Consider the following 13,825-nt stretch of genomic DNA (forward strand, 5'->3'; position numbering starts at 1 on the left):
TCTTCGTCGAAGAACGAAAACAACATGTCTTCTTCGGCAAAGAGTCTTTGTCGTTGACAAAGACCTCATCTTTGTCAGAGACGAAGATGAGTCGTCTTCGTTCTCCAATGAAGACGACTCCCATTGAGTCGAAATGATTGTCGTCAAAAGAAGGATGTGCCAGAGGGAAGAGATATTGCTTGGAGATTGTCGGAGAAGTTCTTCATCGTTGGAAAAATTCATTTGAAAGTTTGGAAACCTTAGGGGGTAAAATACTATTTTTAGAAATTTGAGTTTGAAAAAATTATTAGGCTTAGTTATTTAGGGTTTATAAGAAAAAATAATATAATTAATATGCTTAGTTAATTTTAACTATCTATATAAATGGGTAAATGATATTTTGAAAATTAAAGGAGGGGAATTTGGTTAAAAAGTATACTTTGGCCGGGACATAGTCCTTTGGCCTTTTCCAAATTGATTTCACGTGGTGGATCAAGGTCAAATAAAATATCTTAAAATTATAATTTTTATATCAATTTCAATTTTAATTTTAAATCCAATTTTAATTGAATTTAAATTTCATTTGAAGTTGAAGATAATCTTCTTTAATTGCCATGAAAGTCTTTGGATTTTTCCACCCTCATTTAGTCCCAAATACTGAAAGTCAATGACGCGTCGTACATATGTCTTACCGCCATTTATTGCCTTCCCACTACATTTCAACACGTGGACTGTTTTTAATGCCTGATATTGAGTTGCATATTTATACACCGTCTATTTCCGTAGACCCCTTAATTTGAAAAATTACATAAAAATCCTGTAATTTTGAAAATAGTGAATACTCCTTTACTCTCATCTATATTAATAAAAATTGTCTATTTTTTATTCATGTAAATTTTTTTTAGATTATATAGATTAATTAAAACACAATCATACGGACAAATCCCCAATTATCAAAAGAAAAACTTAATTTAATACATATTTTACCCTTATCTCTTATCTTAAGAACCTTAGATCTACAAATATTTTTTAATCCAAAATTTTATTTAAAAATCAATCAACAAGAAATATGTTAATTAATTGATAAAAATTATTTATTAGCTATAATAAACCATGATTAGTATGGTAAAACTATTTATTTTATCAGAAATGATAAACTTTGTATCTTTAAAAAGTTTAGACATTTTTTATAAAACGTATATTTCTTGATTGTATATGTATAATTCATAAACTATTTATTAATATAGCTTAACTTTAATAAAAATATAAAATTTATTAAATTTTTACTAGTAATACATTGATACTTTTAGAATTTGGATTACAAAAAACCATGGGAAAAGTTGATGGGTTTAAATGTAATTTTTAGAAGATTAGGTGCATAGTATGATGATGGGTTGGCGGTGATGTCATTCAGTTCTAGCAAAAGACTTTCTGTCCGTCACAGGATTTTGTTTTAATTACGCTTGACCACTCCATCAAATACCCACAATGTTTTGGGTCGGGTGAATTGGATAGATTCAACCTATTATCTATTCAAGCTCCATTACAACTTTCAGTCAAAAAAATCTGTGATAAATTCAGTTTTAATTATTGATTTAAACCTCGATGACTTAAATATGTTTAAGTTATCAAACTGAATTAATTCAAAATTAAAGTTAATCGTATTAGGCTACAATTTATTTATCAAGTCATATAGATTTGATTATTATGTTGATGTTACAATTTATTAATGTTATCAATTCACTCAATCGGCATCAATCTATTTACATCGGAGAAAGTACCTAAATAATTATTGATTTATTTTTATTCTTATTTATTAACTCATATATTTAGTATCAATGCAACATTGAAAAAATGTTACCCTATTGCCCCACGTGTAATTTGAGTGATAAAAATTAAATATATCTTTATTTAATTTCTTAATTACATAATTATATCTTTATTTATATATTTAAATTAAATATATATAATTTTAATGTAGACAATTTAAACCTAATTAATTGAAGAAATAACTCATAACTAACATGAAAAAGATGTTGTGATTTAGGAAACCTCTTCTCCTATCATAAGCGTCTAGCAACCAAAAAGGTTTCATCAAAATTTCAATAGTTTTGGGTCAAATTTTTTAATTATAGTTTAGATGTCTTATTTATTTTGTTATTAAACATTCTCAAATAATTAATAATTTGAATTTATAGTTATAAGTTTCCATCATGGTTGATGAATATTCGTGGGACTTAACTTAGCTGTAGCTCTTCTTTATTATTTTAAAAGTAATTTGGTAGTTTTTAAAATTAAATTTTAAAAAAAGATAAATTTTTAATTTATTATTCTTATTAATTAAATAATATTTTTATATTTATTATTAACATTTAACTTTAATAAAAATTAAATAATAGGTAAATATTAACATTTTTAAAAGTTTGTAAAAGTCACTTTGATAATAAATTGTCAAAATAAATCTCCCATGAAAATAAGTTTTGGCCATTTTATTTTACACGTGACACAATTTTGTCTTTTTTCTTTTTTTTTTGCTTTTTTATTGGAAACAGTCCCATAGAAAAGCTCTTCTCATATCTTATACAAATGAATATAAATTATGATAAAATTATATAAATTTATAATATGTATAAACGATAATATATCATTATTTGTTAAATAATTCAAAACCAAGAATAACAGTAGTATTATATACACAATTTTTATATATAATTTTGTACACAAACAATGATGTATCATTTTATGATTAGATAGTTAAAAATTAAAAAAAAAATAACATTCAATCACACTATAACATATTGTTTTTTGTATATAACGTTGTGAATAAAAATTGTACATATAGTTTTATCGCAAGAATTAAATAATTAATAATATTATATATATAAATAAATTATATAAACTAAGATAGTAACATACCATCCGATGATTTTGAAGTAAAAAAAAAATGAACAATCATATCACCCAATCACACCATTTCAATTTTTATAAATAAGTTTATACGATTTATTTATGCACATAATTTTATTATAAAATAATACACACTCATATAATAATATTTCAACATTAATACCTAAATTAATATTAATCTATATGGTGAAATTATAACTTAAGTAGTCAAAACTAGACTATTTTACATGTAAAATTACATTAAAAATGGTTTGATTTAACTAAAAATTGCACATTAAGTTTGATTTTGATCATACAAGTACATAAACAGATGGTTAGACTCATATAAAAAATGTACGATTTGTTCACTTTGGTAAAATTGTACCTTTTTTTTGTGATTTCGGTCAACAAATCTAATTAGATTATCAACATCTTAATAGAATAATATAATATTTTTATAAAGGTGAAATATTCAGGGATAATATAAAAAAATAATATTATATATATAGTTTTTATATATAATTTTGATATATAAATTATATGTCATTATGTAATTGAGTGTTACTTTATTTTTAATTCAAAATTACTCAATCACATAATAATATAATATCTATGTAATAAAAATATATATGTATAATTTTATTGATATAAAATTTTACCTCTTTAACATTATATTTGAACTCTCTTCCAATAACAAATTTGAGTTTTGAGTGATAGTTTGTTGTTTTTCAAATTAATATATAAGAACATTATTTTCTGCAGCCATGAGTGGAAAATAAAATTAAAGTGAATCAAGAAAAAATTATTAGATATAGAAAATATACTCAACACCAAGTTATTGATGAAAGTGACAATACTTTCTTATAATCGTGACTCCTCTTTGAAGTTTTAATATACCTTCTTAATAAAACCATTTTTTTTTCAAATTATCCTTCTAATAAGCGAAAGTAAATATTTATTATCTTTAATAAAAACATTCTAAAGTTTGATATTTTCAATTAAAAAATCTAAAAAAATTAATATGTGATACATTCCATAGAAAAATAAAATTAACCCCTTTAATTTTAAAAAATGATAATTTAGTGTAAAATGTTATATTTATACAAATAAAATAGTATTTAGATATTACTTTGACAAAATTAATTTTCAGGTATCATATTCTCATAAAATAAATTTCTAATTTTGCTATTATCATACGTGATTATCATTAAAATAATATTTTATGAAAAAAATTAAATTAAAATTGAAACATAATATTCAGGAAATTAATGCTTGACGTAGTACCGAAGATTTTCCATGACAGAATCCCAGTCCTCTTAGAAATAAAGAGCAGTCAATTCAACTTCGGCTTTATCCAGTGCAACGTTTGATCTGCAATCTTGCCAAATTGACTAATTCGATTGATTAAATCGTATAATTGGATGTGATTTATATATAAATATTAACTTATTTTAGATTAAGGTCAAATTCAATAAAGCTGTTGAAATAGAAGTTCTGTCTACAAGCTAAATTATAAAGACAAAAAGAGCCGGTTGAGAACTTGACAGCGATAGCCCACCATTTGGCTGAATTCAAAGTGCGAAGACACATCAACAGTGGAAGAAGAGTCATACCCTTTAAGGAAAAGTCAGATATAGAGCCGAAAATGGCGCCTGGAATGGAGCCCAAGAGGGTCCGTTGTTCATACGCGTATTTGTTTTCTTCCTATTTGTTTCATACAGCTTGCAAGTTGCAACTTTTATTAAAATGATATATATATATATATCTCTTGCCGTCTCATCACTGTTTCATACAACAATCCATTTTCGTCCCTTCAATAATATCACAACAACCTGCAACTTTCTTTCTTTAAAAAATATGGCAGAAACAATTGTCTCTGTTATTGCTGGGGAACTCTTGAGTAAGGTGATGTCCCTTACTTCCAAAGAAGTCTCCTTGGGATTGGGTGTCAAGAATGATGTACAAGAGCTTGCTGGCACCTTAACCACCATCAAAACTGTTCTCTTAGATGCTGAGGAGAAACAAACCCAAAATGAGAAGCTGAGAGTTTGGTTGGAAAAGCTGAAGGAGGTTTGCTATGATGTTGAAGATGTTTTGGATGAAATTGAGGTGAAAGATTTGTGTAAGCAAGTGATGAATGGTCAAAGCATTTCAAGAAAGGTACGCCACTTTTTTTCATCTTCAAATCCAATTGTTTTTCGTTTTAGGTTGGCCTGTAAAATTAAGGAGATTAACAAAAGGTTGACAAAAATAGCTGCTGAAAAGGATGATTTTAATCTCACTTAGAAAATTTATAATAATAATATTTTAGGTTGGGAGAGAGAAACCCACTCTTTTGTGCATGCTTCAGATGTTATTGGTAGAGATAAAGACAAAGAGGAGGTTATGAAAATTTTATTGTGTCCAAGTGATGGTCATGAAAATGTTTTTGTTATTTCTATTGTTGGAATTGGAGGTTTAGGAAAAACCACACTTGCTAAATTGGTGTATAATGATGAAAAAGTAAGTGATTATTTTAAGTTGAAAATGTGGATTTGTGTGTCGGATGAATTTTCTCTAAAAAGGCTTTTGATTGAGATTATCAATTCTGCGATTGGGCAAAAATATAATCACATGAGTATGGACCAATTGCAGACAATCCTACGTGATATTATAAGAGATAAAAAATATTTGTTAATCTTGGATGATGTTTGGAATGAAAACTATGAGTTGTGATGTGATTTAAGAAATTTACTAATAGAGTGTGTTAGTGGAAGTAAAATCATAGTAACTACACGTAGTGATCGTGTTGCCTCAATTATGGGATCTATATCTACATACAAGTTAAAAGGTGTTTCTCTTAATCAATGTTTGTCAGTGTTTGTTAAATATGCATTTAAAGAAGGTGAAGAAAAACAACATCCCAACCTTATAGAGATTGGAAAAGAAATTGTAAAAAAATGTAAAGGTGTTCCATTGGCAGTAAGAGCCTTAGGAAGTCTTCTTTATTCCTCAACTTTTGAACAAGATTGGATAAATGTGAGGGATACTGAGATATGGAAGTTAGATCAAAAGGATAATAGCATTTTACATGCTCTAAGAATAAGTTATAATCATTTGTCGCCTCCTTTGAAACAATGTTTTGTCTTTTGCTCTATATTTCCAAAAGACTTCACATTTTATGACGTTCACTTGATTGAGTTTTGGATGGCCAATGGGCTTCTCAAAGCTCACAATGAAAATGAAGATTTGGAAACTATTGGCATGCAATATATAAAAGAATTAACGTGGAGATCTTTCTTTCAAGATATTCAAGATTTTGAAAATGGTTTCTATTCATTTAAAATACATGATCTAATGCATGATGTTGCCACATTATTGTTCCAAAATGAGGGCTTAATAGTGAAAGGGAGTAACCAAATTACTACCAAAACTTCTTATAGACATTTATTATTTCATTTGGATGCAAGTCAGGTAGAGGCTCTAAGCTTTTTACCTAACTTAGGTAATTTAAGAAGCATTACGTTTTTTACACATGTTGGAGAGAATATCACTGTTAACCAATCATTTTTAGAATTAATAGTCTCAAGATTTCAGTTTTTACGGGCATTATATTTAACTAATTTAGGTATTGAAGCAGTGCCTAAAAGAATTGGTAATCTGAAGCATTTGAGATATTTGACTCTAGCATTTAACCCGAAAATTAAAAAACTGCCAAGTTCTATTTACAAGCTACGAAGTTTGTAATTTTTATCACTGTTTGATTGCGAGAAACTAGAAGAGTTAACCACAGATGTTAAGCACTTAATTAGTCTCAGACTGTTATTCTTAACCACAATGCAAAAGCATCTACCAAATAATGGAATTGGCCGCTTGAATTCTCTTCGATTTTTAAACATTTGCAATTGCAGCAAATTAGAATATTTGTGTGAAGATATTGGTCGCTTGAGAGTCATTCGAAGACTATGGATTTCTGACTGTCCAAGTCTTATCTCATTACCACGTGGTGTAATAAGCCTAAGCTCATTAGAAGAACTTCGTTTGGCAAATTGTGAAAGGCTTAATCTTGATTTGAGCATAGGATCAGATGAAGAACTCAATAGCACAGGGCCTCCCCTTCGATTGCTTGAAATTGATAATTTACCACAATTGGTGAAATTGCCGCAATGGCTTCCTCGCTGTTCGACAAACACGCTGCAAACCTTGCGTATTGGTAATTGTTCCAACTTGAAGTCGCTACCAGAGTCAATGCAAAAACTTCAAGCTCTTCGGGTTTGGAATTGTCCTGAATTGTCATCTCTACCCAAAGATATCAATCATCTCATTGCTTTGAGAGAACTAATAATTAAAGACTGCCCTAAACTGACGGAAAGATGCAAACCAGAAGGAGGTGAAGATTGGCCCAAGATTGCTCATATCCCGAAGATTAAACTTGACGGAGAGATTATCAAGTCAACCAAAAATTAGGTACGACGAATCCATATCTCTTCTTCTTAATCAGTTAGTAGGCAAATATTCTTAATCAGATAACCAAGACACAGGACCTCCTCTTCGATTGGTTCAAATCCATGATTTACCAAAACTGGTGAAATTGCCGCAATGACTTTTTCAGTGTTCGACAAACACTTTGGGAGAATTATTCATTCATGGCAGTCCAGAATTGTCATCTCTACCAGAGGATATGAATCGTCTCAACTCTTTGAGGGAATTGGTCCAAGATTGCTGATCTCCCAAACATTCAACTTGACGAAAAGATTATCAAGTCAACCGAAAATTAGTTATGACCGTATGACCAAACCATGTCTCTTCTTCTTCATTTGGTTTAAAATTTGTACTAATACAAAACTGATCCTATTCTTTGTTTTATCTGTATGCAGGGAAAACTTGAATCAGATGTGTGAGTTTTCAATCTCATAATTAAATTCTTCCATTTCCATTGAAATAGCCTAATTTGGAACACAAATTCCACTAAATGACAGAAGGGGTTATTTATTTTAGTTCTTCAATGTCTTCAAGTTTTCCAGGTACAAATTATTTGTCTTTTAGATAGTACAAATTGTTGGGTTTCTTAAATATTTTCTTAGTTTTCTACTCACCTTAAAATTAACCTCATTTGTAAATATATATTGTAGGACTCATGGAGATTCAGCAGAATGGGGCAGTTAGTAAAGCATATATTCCTCTATAGTTAACAATTATAGTTCAGCCTTTACCAGTGAATATAACTTCTCATGATGTGATTTGTTTAAATAAATATTTGTGAATGTACAGAGTTTCATGTTTATGTTTTAATTGTTTTATGGTAACACATATTTATTCCAATAAAGTTTCAGATTTTATTTCTATTTATGTTTCGATTATCACAGTTTTGTTTTTTTCTTTTTAATTTTCTCTTCCTCCTTGATGTCATCATCTCAAGATTTGAAATATAGTTTTTGCATATTCATCTTTCTTAGTAAGATATATGATATTTAAAACTCTTTGGTTAACTTTTAGAGCTTTGCAGACCCTTGAACATGAAATTCTAAAAAACAACTTGGAAGTCAAACATTGTTTTTATTGTGTGTGTTGATTAAAGAAAGAAACCAGCTTAGGGATCCATAATATCTTAGTTTTAATATCTGGGATCCTAAATTTTCTTATTAAAAGAAGAAAAGAAAAAATAGTTGTTGAAATTCTGTTCTGCGAAGGATTAGATTACAGGGTGTTCATATTTGTGATGCAAAACAATGTCTTTATGATTGCCGGTAATGTCCTTGGATTGAGCTGTCTTCAGAGAAACTTGGCCTATAATAAAAGTGCTCCACACTGTAAGCTGCTTTTTTTTTTTTTTTCCGGTGTTTGATTTTTTTTTTTTTTCCTTAGCTGATTCATTCAATACTGATCAATCTTCCTTTCCCCCTGGCTATCTGACATCAAAGAATATAAAAGTTTACAGACAACGGAAGTTAATAGTGTAATTCCATGAGTGTCTCTTTTTGTTTATGTGGGTCTTCTTTAATAGTTTTTTCCCTTTCTGCAGGGATTTGGTTTTCAACAACTTAATTGTCAAATCCCAAGTGCTTTATTTTAGTTTTTTTTCTTATCCTTATTTTTCCGTTTAGCATACATAATTTTGTTTGTTGTCTCAATGGCCAGGCTTCTTGGAAACAAGGGCCTATCAGGAACCATTCCTCAGCAGAAGGCTGTATATCTTAAAAAAATGTGAGCTTTAGCTTCAGTTTTCTTGAGAATTATGCATATATATCATGTCAAATTAGATGGATGTTATATGTCAATATTTGTTATATCTTCCTTGAAAGTTTTAGATGTTCAAATGTCAAAGAGGTATTGGTGCCCAACGCTTTGTGAATAGATTAAGAAGAAAAAGAAATGGATCTTATCATACAAACTGAAGAAGAATGAAAAATGCACCACTGCTACAAATATGTATTTTGGAATTAGGCCATCCCATTAAATTTTAAAAATCTTGACTATAATTGTAAGCACTCTCTTGTTACGAGTAATTGATGAAAGTAATTGAAAGTCTTGATTGAATAGTTTCTTTCCAGATTTATATGCGTATGTTTCCTATTCATCTGGTGTTTAAAATTCTATTTTGTGGAGACTTATCTTACAATTATTTCTCGAGTTTTGATTTGATGTACCACATCCCTAGCAAGTATACTTCATACTTCGAAGTATAATTGATCTTTGCATTGGACTGAACAGGAATCTAGTGGCCAGCAATTTCATGTTTGACAGCTCAAACATCTGGTTGGTTTTAGTTCCTTTTTCAATATATAAGATGTCAGATTTTTTTTCTTTTGAAAAAAATGCACTTGCTGAAAGAAAAAAGTAACTAGAAATGTATAGGCTCAGCAATGGGATATGCTACGCTTGTTAATGTTTTATGTGCTTGCCAGTATTCTCCCTGGATTGAATTGTCTGCAGAGAAATTTCCCCTGCAATAAGAATGCTCCGCATTGTAAGCTTCTTTCTTTCAGTTGTATAATTGTTTTCTAAAATTTAGTATATTACCAATTTTGTAAAATGTGTGTTCATTGAGCTCTAGTTAGGTTAACAGGACCGAACTGATAGCGTAGTGTACATTTGCAATATGCAGATTCAAGTTTCGCAATCTAGTGTGGTGGTGAAGAAATGAAAGTTGATAGCATAGTGTATAAGGCTGATAACAATGATATTGGTGGAGCTTCTTCTAATCTACTTGATGCAGAAAAAGGGGAAATTAGTGATGCTGATTTGTTTTCTGATCGACAATCAACAGATTCAACACACATGTTCAAAATACTAGCTCAAAAGTGACTAGCACTGCAGCCCCGAAGCTTTATCAGTCTTCAAGGCAATCCCCTGCATCACTTTGATATTATGAACTTAGTCTGGAGAATAGACCTTACAATGTGAGCTTGTCCTTTGTTGAGGCAACCCTTTTGGTAATCAAGGCTCACAAACATGGATGAGTCTTGGAAGGCATTTTTATATCTATGTTCAGGTAAACTTGCTGGAGAATTTTGGTTTGTTGTCCTTAATTACACAGGTTCTACTATTGCAATTTCATCTATTTATTCTTGTGATTGATCCTGTAGGGAACTCTATAGTAAATAAAAATTTGGCATATCAAAAGAAGCAGGTGGAAATAAGAAAGCAGTGACAAAGAAATGTAAGGTTAGTGTATTTTAGAACTAAATTGAAATCCACCTTTCGGGTTGGTAAAGCGACTTGTTGCATCTTAGGGTCATTCTAGGTACAATATGTGATTCCTTTGGACATTATATGGTTTAAAATAATGGCAAATTTGCATTATATGTTTTTTGATATATATATAACTGAATTTTTCTACTTGAATCACCAACTGTTGGTATTTCATGTTAGAAAAACCAAACTACACTGATTGTTGGTATTGTCGTAGCTTTTGGAATTTTAGGCTTGATATTGATATTTTTAACTTTTTACATGTAGATAAGAAGAAATAATGATGTTGCAAAAGGCAAGTGTCCAAGGGATTTTTGAAATAATAACAGTTGAAGTCTTATAAGTCAAGTTTGTTCAAGAGATATGATTTATGATAATAGATCTACAACTAAAGGATACGCATTCGTTGGATGGACGATATCTATGAAGCAACTTTCACTAGGATCCTACCAAAGGAATAGTCAGCTTGTTAATGAAATAGCTACCATATCTGTAGAGCAACATCACAATCTTCTTATTATCCGGTTGCTACATTCAGGGAACTTTACACCTCCGTGTAAATTAGTATCTTGAAAAACAAAGGCCTTGATCAAGTATCCTTTTGTATGAAGATGCTAATTGATGATCAATCTTAGTTTAAAATTTCTATTGTGCTTTTTTTCCTGCAAGCAACTGTAACATTAATGCTCGTGATTTTTCTCCTATGATTGACAATATAAAAAGTTTCAGAACAAAATAATACTTCTAAAACTTTAGGTTCAGGAAATTATCATGCAAAATGCTTTTCAAGTTTTGCCTTTCTTCACATAATGCTCATCACAAACCTATATGCAAAGTCCCTCCACCTAACATTCTATTGGTGCATTGGATGGAATTGTTTAAACTTTGGACTTAGATACCATTTGTTGGACACTTAAACTTTAATAAATGCTAATTGGGTCTCTTCCACTTGAAAAGCATAGACGTAATAACATTTATGGAGTTCCCATAGCATTTGGGTGAAGTTGGACCTTATGGGTATAGCATGTCCTATTGAATCAAACCCACCAACATGTTCCTCCAACTGCTCATCAAATAAAAGAACCCTTAAAAATCTCTAAAAGCTAGGGTTAGATTCAAATTGAGTTTAATCTGAGTTCAGACATGTTCAAATTGATTAGAGATATAGTCAATGAAATAAATAGTATCACTAACGAGATAAATAATGTTACGATTGGGATAAATAATGTAGAGGGTGATTTAAACTAAACTATAGTGTGATTGCCCAATTGAAAATCTAGTTCAAATCAAGTCTAATGCCAATTTAAGCCAAACCAGCTCGACTTGAATCCACCCTCACTAGAAGCCAACTCCATAGCTGATAATTACAATTGTGTACAACAACTTTTCCCACAGTAGGCATCTTCAAGTTCAACACTTACTGAAATTGAGGGATTGTTGTTACTAGTACTCCACATAACAATTCATTGTGGATATGCGTTGATCCATCTATGTTCAAAGCATGCTTTTAAAAACCAGTGATCAAATCAGTTGAATCACACTTGCTAACAAGAACGGTTACGATTCACTTGAAAGGAATTTTTGAAGTTATACTAGTTTGGAACGGACGATTTGAACTAGGTTACATAAAAAATTTATTATTTTAATTCATTATAACCAAAGTTCTCATCTATCAATTTTAAGCTTGTACACCATCAAATTAAGTTTATTTTAAAATTATATATTTAATAATAAATTATACAAAATTATTTTAAATATTAATTTTAATAGTGTCCTATCCGATTCCAAAAATATCGGTAGTGTCCAAATGGTCAAATTATCTCGTCCACGAAGTTGATATCCTATCTGATTCTAAAAATATTAGTAGTGTCAAAATACTACCCTATTGGAATTTTCCTATTCAAATTGTTGTAGGACAAGTTGAACTTTGAGAGATAATATGACAGTGATTTCTGCAAGAATCTCTCCACTCAAATGGTTGAAACTAAGGTCCAATGACTACAAAACAAATAATTATCTATCACTCTTCGGAATCTCACTATTGAGATTCTTATGTGAGAGATTAAGCATATGAAGTTTCAGTAAAATTCTTATTTCAACTAGAAATAGATTCACAAATAAGCAATTATAAATTTAAAATAACACTTAATCACATAATAACACATTATTATTGATAAATACTAATTATAAGGTCATGCAATATTACTCATGTTTAAAACAACATAAAAGTTAGAGTGAGATTATGTGTATTGAGTTCTATTTCAAAGTACATGATAAAAAAATAAGTCATAAGAATTACATTAAAAAAGAAATAGTTAAACATCAAACTGTCATGCTCATATTTATTATAATAATTCAAAGTGCATGATAAAAATGTAAGTCATAATAATTACTTTCATGTGACTTTTTTTATACTCTAACTAGAAATTTATGTTTCTAATATTTATTGACATTCATATAGAAACTCAAAATCAAATTATTTTGAGCCAACGGATTCCTTCTTAACTATTACTTGTTTCTGTATACAAACAACATATAAGCAATCTAGCTTATTATACAAGACATGAATAGTCTCATATTTATACACCTTATGAAACATATATATCCATATCAGATCTAATCGTGATATCTCAAGTCAAATGATTAATGGTGCACCAGTACAATCTTATGATTAATCATTGACTATATTTTACATGTCCATGTGATTTATTGTTACTGGTTATATTTGAAAAATAGTTTACTAACTGTTAATCTATACAAATACCTTAATAATATAACTTTCACAGTTACCCACACTAACATCATCTCATGATAGTTGACATAGGCATTCAGACTGTCTATTGTGTGATGTCATTGCCCAATTGGCATCACCTATGTAGAGTAAGGAATGCTTTAATAATTTGATCTTGCAAATATTCATATTATCCAAACAATTCACATGTATACAATATATTTAATGAATAAGTAAATAAAGTTAAGATAATATACATGTGAAATACAAAACCCTTTATTAACACAAGATGAAACGTCTTGAAAATGATAATGTGATTGGTTCTTAAGGCATACATTAACAAATCCTATATAAGGAAACATAAATCAACATAAGAATATATGCTAAACTAGGAAACCATATATTTAGGATATACTCGAATATAGGAAACTATATATTTGGAATATATTCTAACATGTTCTAACATCCCCTTGAACTTAAGTTAGTAAATGATCTATTAAATTGAGTTTGTAAAGCAAGTCAAGGGGTGAAGACTTCTGCTATCTACTAAATAAAATG

The 13,825-nt window shown here is 29.5% G+C and overlaps 2 protein-coding genes across 18 annotated transcripts in view; both read left to right on the forward strand.

Moving 5' to 3' along the window:
* The window catches only part of LOC123227503 (putative disease resistance protein RGA1), a 104,907-nt gene extending 96,718 nt beyond the window's left edge, over window positions 1-8,189 (forward strand). Inside the window, exon 4 of the transcript XR_006504502.1 lies at window positions 7,977-8,189. The gene's annotated coding sequence lies outside the window, so the exon portion shown is untranslated. The remainder of the gene's footprint in view (window positions 1-7,976) is intronic.
* LOC123227520 (disease resistance protein RGA2-like) overlaps window positions 1-13,825 on the forward strand; it is a 56,147-nt gene that overhangs the window by 29,428 nt on the left and 12,894 nt on the right. For 3 of the 17 annotated variants that reach the window (XM_044652480.1, XM_044652482.1, XM_044652491.1), the window contains one exon: window positions 9,556-9,600. The exons of 7 other annotated variants lie outside the window; for them this stretch is intronic. In XM_044652480.1, coding sequence (XP_044508415.1) covers window positions 9,556-9,600 — 45 coding nt within the window. Of the gene's footprint in view, window positions 1-9,555; window positions 9,601-9,649; window positions 9,812-9,949; window positions 10,337-10,430; window positions 10,510-10,803; window positions 11,192-13,825 lie in introns of those variants that run through there. 7 more of the 17 variants (XM_044652489.1, XR_006504508.1, XM_044652494.1 and 4 more) reach the window with 5 other exon arrangements.

This window comes from Mangifera indica, chromosome 10 (assembly GCF_011075055.1).
Source record: "Mangifera indica cultivar Alphonso chromosome 10, CATAS_Mindica_2.1, whole genome shotgun sequence".
In the NCBI taxonomy this organism is placed as follows: Eukaryota; Viridiplantae; Streptophyta; class Magnoliopsida; order Sapindales; family Anacardiaceae; genus Mangifera; species Mangifera indica.